This window comes from Ceratotherium simum, chromosome 19 (genome assembly GCF_057802395.1).
Source record: "Ceratotherium simum simum isolate JZ-2026a chromosome 19, ASM5780239v1, whole genome shotgun sequence".
NCBI classification, from domain to species: Eukaryota; Metazoa; Chordata; class Mammalia; order Perissodactyla; family Rhinocerotidae; genus Ceratotherium; species Ceratotherium simum.
In genome coordinates, this window is record NC_141918.1 from 29,936,455 (window position 1) to 29,953,019 (window position 16,565).

Consider the following 16,565-nt stretch of genomic DNA (forward strand, 5'->3'; position numbering starts at 1 on the left):
AATCAAGAGCCTCAACAAAACAAAAACAAAAACCTATAGTTAACAGCACACTTAACAGTGACATATTGAATGTTTTCTTGCTAGCATCAGGAGCAAGCCAAGGATGTCCATTCTCATCATTTCAACATTGTATTGGAGGTCTAGTTATTGGGTCAGAGATTTGATTTTACCATACATACAAACTAATGAGTTAGCTGGTTACTGTTCTGTGGATGCTAACAGAAGTCAAAAGACTCCTGGGTCAGAGACAAAGGACTTTATTATTCACGGACAGCAAGAAGCAGGTGTATCTGCATATTTGTGTTGGTTACCCTTGGCCTCAAGTACTGCAGGGGAAACACTCAGACAGATGCTATGCCTTCACTGGATTTGTGTTAGAGCTAAAGAACACTGAGTTTGAGGAATCTACTGCTTTTGTAGTAAGCAGTAAGCAAGCCTGCTCTTTGGGAGTGACGGATATGTTTACTATCTTGATTGTGATGACAGTTTCATTGGTCCACACATATATCAAAACATAACAGATTGTGCAATTTAAATATTTGCAGTTGACTGCACATCAATAAGGCTGTCCAAAAAAATGAGAAAGATCCTCCACTCCAAGCATTCTAGGCCTTTCTATATCATTAATTTTAACAAATATTTTTGGACTACTACTAATGTGCTTGGCACATACTGTTCTGGTTTGGGAATATAATGGTTAAAAAAAAATCCCTCCTCCCATAGAGTTTATATTCTTATAAGAGGAGACTGGAAATAAATAATAAGAAAAACATCAGATGGTGACAACTGTGATTAAGATAAAGAGAATTAAGTAGTGTGGCTACTTCAGATTGGGGTGGGGGGGTGGTCTCTCTGAGAAGGTGATATTGATGTAGAGATATGAATATCAAGGAGCCAACCATGTGGAAGTGGGAGAAGAGCACCTCTGGCCTTCAGTATTATTTTGGCTACCCAACTGTGCTCATTTCCCTCCAATCTCCTGTAAACCACTGCTGAATTAACTTTCCCAAAGGCTAATCTGATTATATAATTCCTTTGTTTAAAAAGCTTCAATCCCTCTCTTATCTCAGTTACTAAATATGGTATTAGCTCTACATTCTGGCATTACAAGTCTTCACACATGTGACAAAATCTACTTTTCTAGTCTTCTTACTATTCCTTTATTCTCACATGGAGGAAGCCATGATCTTAAATATGCTTCCTTACTTTTGATCATGCTGTTTCCTCTGCCTAGAATGTCATCCTTCTCCATCAATAGATATCCTTCCCTGTCAACAGATATCCTTCCCATCCTTGAATGTCCACTTAAATATCACATTCTCCTTAATGTCTTTTCTGATTTTCCCAACCAGATGTGACTTTTTGTTTACATTTCCCTTCTATTATGTTTCTCAATGGGCAAAACTCATCTTGCTCATCTTTTTAGTATATTTTAGATCGTGGCATAGGGCTTTGCAGGTAGGAGATAATCCACAACTTCCTAGTGGACTGAATTATCTTATTTTTATATTTTACTTGAAAGCTGCCTGACAGCCAAAGGAAAATAAGCAAAAAGATAAAACAAATAAATGGACAGAAGTTATCTTGTCCGACAAAAACCTAATGATATTCCTCATAAGAGAATAATCTAATGAAAGTATAGTTTGTGCTTGGAAAAAAACAGAATGGATCTTTACAATTTCAGTGACTCTGTTAAAACCAGTTCTCTTTCAAGAGAGCTGGATTCTCTTTATTTATTTATTTTTTAAAATTTTTCTTTTGTGAGGAAGATCAGCCCTGAGCTAACATCCATGCCAATCCTCCTCTTTTTGCAGAGGAAGACCCGCCCTGAGCTAACATCTATTGCCAATCCTCTTCCTTTTTTTTTTTTCCCTTTTTCTCCCCAAAGCCCCAGTATATAGCTGTATGTCATAGTTGCACATCCTTCTAGTTGCTGTACGTGGGACGCCGCCTCAGCATGGCCCGACAAGCAGTGCGTCGGTGCGTGCCCAGGATCTGAACCCGGGCCGCCAGTAGCGGACCGCGAGCACTTAACTGCTAAGCCATGTGGCCGGCCCCTGGATTCTCTTTAAAAACCCTCGCATTTTCCTGAGACTGCGGCCACACCAACGTGAGCAGAATCTCTGAAAATAGGGAAGAGGTGTGCTGCTCCCCATCTCAACACCAACATGAGTTGAAGACACTTCCCTGGCAAAGGGCTTTGATTAGATTCCTAAGGAGGGAACAGAAGTGGGTGGGAAATAAACAATAAAGAATCAGAGGGGCCGGCCTGGTAGTGTAGCAGTTAAGTTGGTGCGTTCTGCTTTGGCGGCCTGGGGTTCACTGGTTCGGGTCCTGGGCACGGACCTACTCACTGCTCATCAAGCCATGCTGAGGTGGCGTCCCACATAGAGGAACTAGAAGGACCTACAACTAGGATATACAACTATGTACTGGGGCTTTGGGGAGAAAAAAAAAGAGAGGAAGATTGGCAACAGATGTTAGCTCAGGGCCAATCCTCCTGAAAAAAAACCAACCAAACAAACAAAAAAATAAAGAATCAGAAGAAGAGTGTGTTGGGGTCCCCAAGACTATCCCTAGGTTTGATGATTTGTTAGGAGGACTTACAGGACTCAGCCTATAGTCGAATATAGTCGAACTCACAACTATGATTCATTACAGCAAGAGGATACAAAGCAAAACCAGCAAAGGGATAAAGGCACATGCTCCCCAAGAGTCCTCTCCTTCTTTCCTCCATGACATCTGGAGGAAACCAGATGCAAGCTTCCAAGAGTCCTCTACCAGTGGAGTCACACAGGATGAGCTTAATTTCCCCAAGAATTACAAATGTGAATTAACACATGTGATAACACATGTGAAATGTTGTCTACTAGGGAAATTCATTGGAGATTCATTGCTCTGGGTTTTTGTTGGGGTTGGTCATACAGGTACCCTCTGCCTAGCACGTACCAAAATTCCAGACTCCCAGAGGAAACCAGGTGTTCAGAATAAACCACACCACTTGCAGAAACAGTTTAGGTACAGTGAGCTGTCCTCATCAGTTAGAGAATGGTGGAAACACTCCTAAAATCCAAATTCCCAGATACCAGCCAAGGACCAACCTCACAAGCGGGCTCTTCTAAGAATAATAATCCTTTTCTACATAGGAATATATTGAAAATACTCTTAATTTTTGATTCAAGAATCTCACTTGCAGATTTTTTTTTTAGCAAATAGTATGAAATAGAGCAAAATTATATACACTAAGACGTTCATCACAATATTGTTTAAATTAGCAAAAAAGAAAGAAAACCAAGTAAGTGTGCAAAAATTATGGAATGGTTCAGTAAATTATTGTACAGTAGTATGAAGAAATATTAAATGGACATTCAAATTATATTTTTGAAGACTCAATAACAAAAATAATTATCCTGGGGAGTGAATCAGCACAAAAAATTATATATACAACAATAACTCAAAAATGGGAGAAATACAGAATGAAATCTAGAAATAAATACACAAAATTGTAATCATGATTCATTTCTGGGGGACGGTTTATATAATTTTTATTTTCCTCTTGACCTTTTTCTATGCTTTCAATTTTTATTTAATGAATATGTATTTACTTTTCTAATTAGAAAGCCAGTTATAATAATAATTATGTTAAAAATATTTTAGATATAAAGGTCTGTGGATTCAAAACCAATTTTGCTAAAATGTAAAATATTTAGTGCGTCCATTGAGTAACATGAGTACAATGCATAAGGCAGAGCTTGACTGGGGAACTCAGAATGGCATACGACCATTTAAAATGCAATTTTTCTATTTAATATGCTTCTTTCTTCAATTAGCTAACAAAAAAAACAGGTAGAGGGAGGGGAGATATTATAAACACAAAAGAAAGCACAATGACTAATTTTTATTATAAGGAACAAATGGTTCACAAACTAGCAAATACAAAAATAAAAATGTTATTTTTCAATGGATAGAACAAAAGATTAGTTTCCTGAATTACTTTAAATGTTTACATGATCACAATTTACCTACAATCTGCTAAGTATTACTAACATAAGTCACATAAATCTTCATAGTTTTAAGGAGGATTAGGTAATTTTTTTTTTTTTTTAGATTTCACACAAGTTTATTAAGCGTAAGTTTTGTTCCACACTCGAAGCTAGGAAGTTTCACACCTGACTTGTGCCTGCATGATCAACTAGTTTGGTGATATTTCTGATTCCAAATAAATAGCCTAAGCCTTAGGTTACAATAAATAATGCTGTGGGGTAGGAAGGTGGATAACAATTATCCCTTGGGTCAATAAGAGGTAAAGATGAACGTTGGCATGGATAAGAAGATTTGACATACAAGGCATTTCCTACCCCAGAGTGATAAACTTAACTGTTCTGTACCTCCCAGAGTAACCCTTTGGGGAGTTGAACCACACAGCTGCATTTTCACACAGAGAGGAGTTGATCCCCCCACAGGAAGAGCTCCTGAGAGCAGGCTGCTCTGCTGTCTACTCCCTGCCATGTATTCCCAGGGCAGCCTCACCTGCTGGGTGCTGTTCTGAGGCAGGTCCTGCCAACAGCGTGCTGCACGTGGACTTCCTGACACTGTCTTTGAGGTAGCGGGAGAAAGCCACATTACCGTGGGCTGCAGTGGCCTCAGGCCTGAGCATAAGACCTGTCTTCCTTATGGTTTCTCTGGTGTGCAGATTTTTTTTTATCACTTTGGCAAATAAATTAGTATTTTCCTTTATGGTCTGTGCTTTTTAGGTCTCATTAAGGAAAGTTCTCCATCCTATGGACATAAAAATATTCTATATTTTCTTTTATTTTTTTATTTTTTTTATTGTTGTTTATTGCAGTAACATTGGTTTATAACATTGTAAAAATTTCAGGTGTACATCATTGTACTTCTATTTCTGCATAGCTTACATCATGTTCACCACCCAAATACTAATTACAACCCATCACCACACACATGTGCCAAATTATCCCTTTCGCCCTCCCCCCTCCCCCCTTCCCCTCTGGTAACCACCAATCCAATCTCTGTCTCTATGTGTTTGTTTATTGTTGTTACTATCTACTACTTAATGAAGGAAATCATACGATATTTGACCTTCTCCCTCTGACTTATTTCACTTTGCATAATACCCTCAGTGTCCATCCATGTTGTCACAAATGGCTGGATTTCATCGTTTCTTATGGCTGAGTAGTATTCCATTGTGTATATATACCACATCTTCTTTATCCATTCGTCCCTTGATGGGCACTTATGTTGCTTCCAAGTCTTGGCTATTGTGAATAACGCTGCAATGAACACAGGGGTGCGTGTATCTTTATGCATTGGTGTTTTCAAGTTCTTTGGATAAATACCCAGCAGTGGAATAGCTGGATCATATGGTAGTTCTATCCTTGATTTTTTGAGGAATCTCCATACTGTTTTCCATAGTGGCTGCACCAGTTTGCACTCCCACCAGCAGTGTATGAGAGTTCCCTTCTCTCCACATCCTCTCCAGCATATGTTGTTTCCTGTCTTGTTAATTATAGCCATTCTGACGGGCGTGAGGTGATATCTCATTGTAGTTTTGATTTGCATTTCCCTGATAGTTAGTGATTTTGAACATCTTTTCATGTGTCTGTTGGCCATCTGTATATCTTCTTTGGAGAAATGTCTGTTCAGGTCTTTTGCCCATTTTTTAATTGGGTTGGTAGTTTTTTTTGTTGTTGAGATGCATGAGTTCTTTATATATTTTGGAGATTAAGCCCTTATCAGATGTATGGTTTGCAAATATCTTCTCTCAATTGGTAGGTTGTCTTTTTGTTTTGTTGATGGTTTGCTTTGCTGTGCAGAAGCCTTTTAGTTTGATGTTGTCCCATTTGTTTATTTTTTCTATTGTTTCTCTTGCCCGGTCAGACATGGTGCTTGAAAATATGTTGCTAAGACCGATGTTGAAGAGCGTACTGCCTATGTTTTCTTCTAGAAGTTTCATAGTTTCAGGTCTTACATTCAAGTCTTTAATCCATTTGGAGTTAATTTTTGTGTATGGTGTAAGGTAAGGGTCTACTTTCATTTTTTTGCATGTGGCTATCCAGTTTTCCCAACACCATTTGTTGAAGAGACTTTCTTTTCTCCATTGTATGTTCTTGGCTCCTTTGTCAAAGATTAGCTGTCCATAGATGTGTGGGTTTATTTCTGGGCTTTCGATTCTATTCCATTGATCTGTGTGTCTGTTTTTGTGCCAGTACCATGCTGTTTTGGTTACTATAGCTTTGTAGTATATTTTGAAATCAGGGAGTGTGATACCTCCAGCTTTGTTCTTTTTTCTCAGGATTCCTTTAGCTATTCGGGGTCTTTTGTTGTTCCATATAAATTTTAGGATTCTTTGTGCTATTTCTGTGAAAAATGTTGTTGGAACTTTGATAGGGATTGCATTGAATCTATACATTGCTTTAGGAAGTATGGACATCTTAACTGTGTTAATTCTTCCAATCCAAGAGCACGGAATATCTTTCCATTTCTTTGTGTCTTCTTCAATTTCTTTCAGCAATGTTTCATAGTTTTCCATGTACAGCTCTTTCACCTCTTTGGTTAGGTTTATTCCTAGGTATTTTCTTCTTTTTGTTGCAATTGTAAATGGGGATGGTATTCTTAATTTCTCTTTCTGCTACTTCGTTGTTAGTGTATAGAAATGCAACTGATTTTTGTATGTTGATTTTGTATCCTGCAACTTTACCATATTCGTTTATTACTTCTAAAAGTTTTCTCGTGGATTCTTTAGGGTTTTCTATATGTAAGATCATGTCATCTGCAAATAGTGACAATTTCACTTCTTCCTTTCCAATTTGGATCCCTTTTATTTCTTTCTCTTGCCTGATTGCTCCGGCTAGGACTTCCAGTATTATGTTAAATAGGAGTGGTGACAGTGGGCATCCTTGTCTGGTTCCTTTTCTTAGAGGGAGAGGTTTCAGTTTTTCACCATTGAGGATGATATTAGCTGTGGGTTTCTCATATACGGCCTTTATTATGTTGAGGTACTTTCCTTCTATACTCATTTTATTCAGAGTTTTTATCATAAAGGGATGCTGTATCTTGTCAAATGCTTTCTCTGCATCTATTGAGATAATCATGTGATTTTTATTCTTCATTTTATTAATGTGGTGTATTATGTTGATTGATTTGCGAATGTTGAACCATCCCTGCGTACCTGGAATAAATCCCACTTGATCATGGTGTATAATCTTTTTAACGTATTGTTGTATGCGATTTGCTAGTATTTTGTTGAGGATTTTTGCATTGATGTTCATCAGTGATACTGGCCTGTAATTTTCTTTTTTTGTGTTGTGCTTGTCTGGTTTTGGTATCAGGGGAATGTCGGCTTCGTAGAATGAGTTAGGGAGCTTCCCCCCCTCCTCAATTTTTTGGAAGAGTTTGAGAAGGCTAGGTATTAAGTCTTTGAATGTTTGGTAGAATTCACCAGGGAAGCCATCTGGTCCTGGACTTTTATTTTTGGGGAGGTTTTTGCTTACTGTTTTGATCTCCTTACTGGTGATTGGTCTATTCAAATTCTCTATTTCTTCTTGATCCAGTTTTGGAAGGTTGTATGATTCTAAGAATTTATCCATTTCTTCCAGATTGTCGAATTGGTTGGCATATAGCTTTTCATAGTATTCTCTTATAATCTTTTGTATTTCTGAGGTGTCTGTTGTAATTTCTCCTCTTTCATTTCTTTTTTTTTTTTTTTTAAAGATTTTATTTATTTATTTTCTTTCCCCCAAAGCCCCAGTAGATAGTCGTATGTCATAGCTGCACATCCTTCTAGTTGCTGCATGCGGGACGCGGCCTCAGCATGGCCAGAGAAGCGGCACGGCAGCGCGCGCCCGGGATCCGAACCCGGGCCGCCAGCAGCGCAGCGCGCGCACCCAACCACTAAGCCACGGGGCCAGCCCTTTCATTTCTGATTTTACTTATTTGTGCCTTCTCTCTTTTTTTCTTGGTGAGTCTAGCTAAAGGTTTGTCAATTTTGTTGATCTTTTCAAAGACCCAGCTCTTGGTTTTATTAATTTTTTCTATTGTTTTTTTGGTCTCTATTTCATTTATTACTGCTCTGATTTTTATTATTTCCCTTCTTCTACTGATTTTGGGCTTTGTTTGTTGTTCTTTTTCCAGTTCCCTTAGGTGCACTGTTGGATTGTTTATTTGAGATTTTTCTTGTATATTGAGATAGGCCTGTATTGTTATAAATTTTCCTCTTAGAACCGCTTTTGCTGTATCCCATAAATACTGGCATGTCATATTTTCATTTTCATTTGTCTCCAGGTATTTTTTGATTTCTTTGATTTCTTCGTTGACCCAGTCGTTGTTCAGTAGCATTTTGTTTAATCTCCACGTATTTGTGGCTTTTCTGATTTTCTTCCTATAGTTGATTTCTAGTTTCATACCGTTGTGGTCAGAAAAGATGCTTGGTATTTCAATCTTCTTAAATTTATGGAGACTTTTTTTTTTTTTTTTTTTATGAGGAAGACTGGCCCTGGTCTAACATCCGTGCCCATCTTCCTCCACTTTATATGGGACACTGCCACAGCATGGCTTGTCAAGCAGTGCATCGGTGTGCACCTGGGATCCGAACCGGTGAACCCCGTCCCGCCACAGCGGAGCCGCACACACTTAACCTCTTGCGCCACCGGGCCGGCCCCTATGGAGACTTGTTTTGTGGCCTAATACGTGATCAATCCTGGAGAATGTTCCATGTGCATTTGAAAAGAACGTGTATTCTTCGGTTTTTGGATGGAATGCTCTCTATATATCTACTAGGTCCATCTGTTCTAGTGTGTCATTTAAGGCAAATGTTTCCTTATTGATCTTCTGTTTGGATGATCTATCCGTTGCTGTAAGTGGAGTGTTAAAGTCCCCTATATTATTGTGTTACTGTCTATTTCTCTTTTTATGTCTGTTAATAATTGCTTTATATATTTAGGTGCATCTACATTGGGTGCGTAGATATTTACAAGTGTTATACCCTCTTGTTGGATTGTTCCCTTGATCATTATGTAATGCCCTTCTTTGTCTCTTTTTATAGTTTTTGTTTTAAAGTCTATCTTGTCTGATATGAGTACTGCTATCCCAGCTTTCTTTTCATTGCCATTTGCGTGGACTATCTTTTTCCATCCCTTCACTTTCAGTTTGTGAGTGTCTTTAGGTCTGAAGTGTGTCTCCTGTATGCAGCATATATATGGGTCTTGTTTTTTTATCCAATCAGCCACCCTATGCCTTTTAATTGGAGCATTTAGTCCATTGACGTTTAAAGTAGCTATTGATAAGTATGTACTTACTGCCATTTTTTAACTTTTTTTTTTCCTCAGTGTTTTAGTAGTCCTTCTCTGTTCCTTTCTTCTTCTATACAGAATTGATGGTCTCTTTAGTTTGACCTCTGTCTGAAAGCTCTACTCTTTAACTCCCCTCCTCCCTCTTTTTATGTTTTTGATATCATATTTAACCTCTTTTTTGTGCATTTGTATCCATTACCCTCTTATCATGGAAATAGATAATTTTTCCTATTTGTGGTCTTCTCTTTTCCCCTTAAATCAGTCCCTTTAACATTTCTTGTAGCACTGGTTTCTTGGTGACAAACTCCTTTAATTTTTGCTTGTCTGGGAAATTTTTGATCTCTCCTTCCATTTTGAATGATAACCTTGCTGGGTAGAGTATTCTTGGCTGTAAGTTTTTTCCTTTTAGCACTTTAAATATATCGTGCCACTCTCTTCTAGCCTGTAAGGTTTCTGCTGAGAAGTCAGCTGATAGCCTTATGGGGTTTCCTTTGTATGTAACTTGACTTTCTCTTGCGGCTTTTAGGATTCTCTCTTTATCTTTAATTCTGGACATTTTGATTATGATGTGTCTTGGTGTGGGCCTCTTTGGGTTTATCTTGTTTGGGGCTCTCTGTGCTTCCTGTACCTGGATGTCTGTTTCCTTCCTTAGGTTAGGGAAGTTTTCATCTATTATTTCTTGAAATAGATTCTCTGCCCCTTTGTCTCGCTCTTCTCCTTCCGGGACACCTATAACACAGATGTTAGTGCGCTTGATGTTGTCCCAGAGGTCCCTTAGACTGTCCTCACTCTTTTTAATTCTTTTCTCTTTTACCTGTTCAGCTTGGGTAATTTCCTCTAGTCTTTCGTCCAGCTCGCAGATCTGTTCTTCTGTATCCTCTACTCTGCTTTTGAGTCCCTCTAGTGAATTTTTCATTTCCAGTATTGTATTCTTCATTTCTGATTGGTTCTTTTTTATATCTTCCATTTCTTTGTTGACATTCTCACTGAGTTCATCTATTCTTCTCCCCACATCAGTGAGCATCCTTAACACTCTTTGTTTGAACTCTCTGTTGGGTAGGTTGCTCATTTCTGTTTCACTTAGTTCCTTCCAGGGCTTTTGTCCTGTTCCCTTACTTGGAACGTATTCCTTTGCCTCCTCATTTTGCCTCTTTCCCTGTGCTTGTGTCTATGTATTAGGTAGGTCAGCTACGTCTCCTGCTCTTGGATAGGTGACCTTATGTAAGTGATGGCTTAGGAGGCCTGCAGTGTGCTTCCCTCAGTTCTCAACGTTCCAGGGGTGACCCCTATGTGGGCTACGTGTGTCCTTCTGTTGTGGCCTGTTTGCTCTCCCTGTTGGTGCCCAGGGGGGCTAAGCTATGCCCCTGGCCAGCTGTTGTAATGCTCAGCTGCTTGTAGTTGTTGTGGGCCCTTCAGTCTCTTTATCAGGTGTGGGGAGCCCCAGCACAGATGGCTGCAAGTTCTAATACCACATTTGTGTTGCAGTATTTCTTTTAAGTGAGTAGGCCCCCAGTATGGCAGGTTGTTAGGCTCATGGGCTTAGAATTGCTGTAAGCCTCCAGCCTTTAGGTCTCTTATCAGCTCTCTGAGGATTGCAGCTGTGTGGGGCTGACCTCAAGCACGGGAGCACCCAATAGTTTCAGGCTTTGGAAGGTGGGGCAAACCCCCTATGTGGGTCTTTGAGAAGCACAAGTCTTCTGCAGCTGACAAGCCCTGCTGCCCACAGGTCCACACACATAGTCAACACAGTCCTGCCCTGTGTGGGCGTCCCGACCTCCCGAAGCAGACCCAGTCTCTCCACGTGGGAGCCCCACACACTCCACCACCACCCCACACTATCCACCTGCTCCTTGTGCACACCCTGCCCCACTGAAGTCGGCTCAGTTGCCAGGCTGCAGGGAATCCAGTCACCAATCTATGCAGGCCCACAAGTTGCCTGAAGGCTTGTTGTTGGGTGGGGCCAGTCTCTAGGGTGGGCTGCCTGCCCTGGCTGAGCTGGATTAAATCGATACTCTAGTGGGTGGGGCAGACTATGGGCTAGCTGGCCTCAGGGAGAACTCCAATGGCGTTTGTGTCAGCACGCCCACACCAGGCCACGACAATGGCCGCCGCCAATGTCCCAGTCCCTGGAGAGGTCCCACCTCTCACCGAGATGCACTCAAGGCCTATCAGGTGAGTCTCCTTTCACCAAAGCACCGTGCACCTTTCTTTCTGGTGATTTTAGGTTGCTTTCTGAAATGGGTGAGTTTGCGCGTGGGCCCTTTAAGAGCTGGTTTTAATTTCTTTGTGAACCAGCTTTTCTGGGGGTACTCCACAATGTTTTAGTAGCAGGCAAAGTCAGATATTATGCCACTCGTCTCAATTGTGCTGGATCCACAAAATGCCCACAGCGGGGGCGCTCCCCGGCTCAGGGCCCCGCTCCTCCAGGGAGGCTGCGTACCTGTGGGCCGCTCCCTGGCGGCCGCGAAGCTGGTGGCTTGTGAAGGCGGAGTTTTTCCTCTCCAGAAGGGAGTCTCTGCCTCTTCCACCTCAATTAGGATTGTGCTCTGTTGCAGGAGTTCCTCTCATCCAGTCTTCAGTTCTGTCTCAGGGGTAATTTTTCCACGAGTAGTTGTAAATTGGCTCTGTCCACGGGAGGATGTGAGTTCAGAGTCTGCCCACACCGCCATCTTGACTTCGTCCTCTATATTTTCTTTTAAACTTGTAAAAAACTTGTTTCTTACATTCAGGTCTCTAACCATCTTTAATTTCTATTTGGTGACGGTATGAATTAGGAATGTAATTTAATTTTCCCCACATGAATAACCACTTGTCCAGCACCGTGATCACGTTCAATCTTTTTTCCACTCATTTTTCATGCCATCTCTGGAGTCTAAATATGAAGAGGTGTGTTTCTGAACATTCTGCCCTCATCCACGAGTCTTTTTCTTTTTTAATCACTGTAAATATTGCAGTGTCCTAATAACTATAGCCTTGTAACAAATACTGATATTTGGTAAGGTAAGCTCTCATCTTATTCTTCAATTTTTTTTTTTTGGTTATTTTAGGCCTTTTAATTTTATATTTAAATTTGAAAAACAACTTTTGAAGTTGCTTGAAAGACTTTATCGGGCTTTTGATGAGAAAGGTATTGCATCTGTGAGTTAATTTTGGGAGAATTGACATCTTTAAGAATATTGAATCTGGGGCTGGCACCACAGTTTAGTGGCCAAGCACGTGCACTCTGCCACTGGCGGCCTAGGCTCGGATCCCGGGCGCGCACTGACGCATTGCTTGTCCGGCCATGCTGAGGCGGCATCCCACATACAACAACCAGAAGGATGTGCAACTAGGATTAGGTAATTATCTACAAAATTCTTCTGGACAAGAGGATTCTGAGCGAATTCAGTTCCAATTTCCCTCCATTTGCTTTAATGCGTCTATCCTAGTCACACAGACATTACTCCACAGAAAGCTACCCAGATTCTCCATCATTGCATTAAGTAGCCATATAGAAAACAGACCGCTATTGTATCCTTTTATCCCTAGAGAGATGAAATGGTTTGCAGCTTATTTTAAATCACAAAGCAATTCTTTTGTGTACTGAATTGGCCCAAGGCTACGGAGGTTGTGCAACTCACTTCCCACAAGACCTCAACTTGTGGCTGCTTCCTAATCATGCTAGGACATAAAAACCTTGAAGGCACTCCACGTGGGGCAGTGCTCTCTCTGCCTCTGAAGTGATTCCTGGGCCGAGTTAGAACAACCAAATTCTGAACAGCCATTCCAATGGGAAGCACATTCAGAGGGGGAAAAAAAAAGCCAGAATTTCTCTGGTTAGGAAGGGAAATGTGGTTAACCTAAATTGGACCTGGGGCGCAAATGGAGGCATCAAGAAGCACTCCCACTGCTTCACTTCAACTATGCATTTTTGCTTCCTTTATTTAAAAAAAAAAAAAAACACGGCTCTTTAAATGGTTTGGTTATATTTAGAAATATAACTGCTTAAAAAAGGTCTCGAGTGCTTTAAAGGACTGTGTTTAGGGTGGTCGGGAAAGAGGGCAGATGAACAAAGCTTTGCTTTTGAGTAAACTTATTAGCTAATCAAAGTCAGCAATCAGTGCTTGCTAAGTGGCAGTTCATTTATGATCAACAGTCCTTCAAAGACTGCTACTTCCTCTTTTCTCTTTCCCAGGAAGAAACATTATATGGGTCTTGGAGTCAAAAAACCTGTGTTCAGATCATGTCAATGTCAAACGTGCATTAATAATTTCCAGACACTATGCTTTCCTGCCATTTGTTCAGCTGAATTGCAGGCTTTTCCTCTATAAAATGGGTATACCAACAAATGTCACCCTTTTCGCAGGTGATTGTGTAGAAAGAAAGTATAAGCAAACTTAAAGTGCTAACTAAGCATTTATTATTGTTGTTGCTATTAGGTCTGCCTGACATATAGAAAGCACTTAAAAAATGTTTACAAAATTATTAATGAACTGGGCTAATTATAGTGGACAATCAGTAAGAGTGGATAAATCAAGAACCTTAAAACCAATAATAACACTTTCACTTAAAAATTAACAGATATTTAACTGTATAATATTAATACCTGACCTGGAACTAAGATGAACACCTTGGAAATATCCCGGAGGGGAAAACAATGCCTCAACTGCCAGAAGAGGTCGCTGTAATCATCATACATGGTGGGATCTCAGGCAGAGGGATGCTAGCAAATCAGGTTTCATGCAAGTATAGAGGCAGCTCTGGAGTTCAAATTTCAACTAACAGGTTGTGTGCCCATGGGCAAATTACTTAATCTTTTCTAAACCTCAGTTTTCACATATGTAAAATGGCGACAGCAATAGTATCTGCTAGCAGGATTTCTGTGAAGATTAAGCGAAGAAACAAGGGTCAATTACCTACCACAGTGTTATTTGCTTAGCTATCATTATCTTCATCATACTATATACTAGATGAGTTTCTATGAGTGGAACTAGACCAGCATCCTCCATTTTACAATCTGCTATTAACCCTCAGCCATGGTAGTGAACTACGGTATGTTTTTGAAAAAAACACAGCAAAGGGGGTCCACTGTGGTCAAATATTCTGCTGGGTCCCCACATATCACTATGCTGCTTAGATGAAGTTAGATATGCCTACCGGGAACTGTGGGTGAATCAAATGTTAGCAGATGTCCAAGGTACAATTCTTCACATTTCACTAACTACTCTCTGAACTATCCAGAGTCCCTGGGGTATACTTTTAAATTATAAATTTCTTATCTAAGTTGCTCATGCCCTATGTTTCACTTCCAGTAAAATTTGTCTTTCTTTTTTCAAATGGAAATGTAAAAAATCTTAAGATGGGCATACATGCATATTTTTTTTAATTTGTAGTGAGTGAAATCTTGCTAATACAGAAGCTAAAGAAGTTAGGATAATGAAACACTGAGATAGGAATCCCTTATAATAGTATATACCATGTTAAATGATGGTGGTGGTCAATGAAGCAATTACTTCACATTCAAGATCCTACTGAAATGAAATAACTGCATTTTAAGGAAATGAAATCTAACCCTTCTTGAGATGTCCTGCTAAATGAGTCAAAAAACCTTAATTCTAGATCCATAAAATTAATCAAAATAATCCAACTGTGCAACCATCCTACTTCTTATCGTAGAGAATTTAATAATGCAGTAAATTCTGACTCTTGGATACAAGAAGACATTCCTCCCTCACGTCCCCAACATTCATCTTCTTGGGATCACGGCCACTCTTCTGGGACATTTGAAGGCCCCTTCCTCTGGGGAAAGGCTGGGCCCGGCCACCTCAGCCTGAGCTGTTCCTCCAGCCTGCCTGCTTCGTGACAGTGCTACCTGCCAGCCAGCAGCATCCTGGTGTCTACTGGGCTGCTGCAGACTGAATAGACTGTGAATCCAGCCAGAGGATAAGAGGTTGTTTTACTTGGCTAAATCTGCTATGTACTAAGCGTATGGCCATGAATTTGTAGCCAAAACACTAATCTAAAAAAAATGTCATGTACAATTTAAACACAAAACAAGAATGACATTTTTGCTCGTCAAGTCTAGTTTTGCCATGAGAGTTTTTAACCTAACATTTTAAAATGACTACCAAATCCTTACCTTTGCTGAAGTAGAATTTTCATGGTATACTCCTTGTACCAAGTCCATAAGGGCACTTGCTAGAAGTTCCACAACCTAAAAAACAAGAACAAAAATTAAAACAAACAAACAAAAAAATTAAAACAAACAATTTAAAAAGTTTATCCCTATTTTTACCTCAGAATGCCTCAGAGGGCTTAGTAGCAAGGCAGTACTTGTGCTTGATGGAAAAAACAGGGTTATGTGCAAAGATCCTGGCAGATAGCATTGCCCACCTGGTTATCAGAGCTGTGATCCAATTTTTTTCAGTCATAATTCAAGCAAAAAAAAAAAATCTTGTATGTATAGCATTTAACTAATACATATGAAAATCCAGTAATAGCCATTTAAAACATAAACTTAAATTTCAGATAACTAATGAAATCTTAATTTAATTTATTTTCTGTATGTTTATTTCTGTCAAGTGGACAGTTTTTCAATATCCCCTTTCTGGGAGCCATTACAATGCTAACTTTCGTACTTAATACAGAAAGAAAAGCAAAAGCAAAAGAATGGTTAACCTTTCAAATGTGTTCATTCTGTTATACAAAAAATGCACCATGGATATATTTGATTTAGGGCCTCTGGGTCAAATGTACCATAAACACTGAAAATTTTTACAGAATTGCAGTATTAAAATCGTGTTCATCAAACCTGCATTGTTTTCAAGTCTCAGGCTATTAAAAAAAAAAATCAAGCAAAATCAAAAGCTTTGAACTTGTTCCAGAATGTAAAAGAGAGTAAATGGTCTCTTTGGAACTACTGTACAATTTAGAGTTGTTTGCATAAGCCATCTTAATTCAAGAGGATAAAATAGTGGTATTTATTATAATGTTCGACACAGCCATTTCAAGCAATAATTCCTTAAGGCAATCCCATCCACTTATTGCGAAGTCTTAATATCTTGTATATTTAGCTTCCTATATTATGCAGTCCTGTATCAGATTCCCAGTCTTTGCTTCCTAAAATTTAGGTCGGTTTTGATTGAATTAAAGGATTCTGTTTCAGCTTTTATCATTCTTGTAATTGAAGACATTATTAAGCCAAAGGATACAGACCCAAACAACAAGATACTTCAATCTCAGGTGCCTTGGATTTAATAAACATTTTTTTAGAGGCAA

General features: G+C 39.5%; 1 protein-coding gene across 3 annotated transcripts in view; it reads right to left on the minus strand.

Annotated features, from left to right (window-relative positions):
- Positions 1 to 16,565, minus strand: part of PDSS2 (decaprenyl diphosphate synthase subunit 2) — a 283,492-nt gene that overhangs the window by 83,644 nt on the left and 183,283 nt on the right. For all 3 annotated transcript variants that reach the window (XM_087443957.1, XM_087443956.1, XM_004422178.2), the window contains exon 4: positions 15,427 to 15,501. In XM_087443957.1, the coding sequence (XP_087300083.1) occupies positions 15,427 to 15,501 (75 nt within the window). The remainder of the gene's footprint in view (positions 1 to 15,426; positions 15,502 to 16,565) is intronic.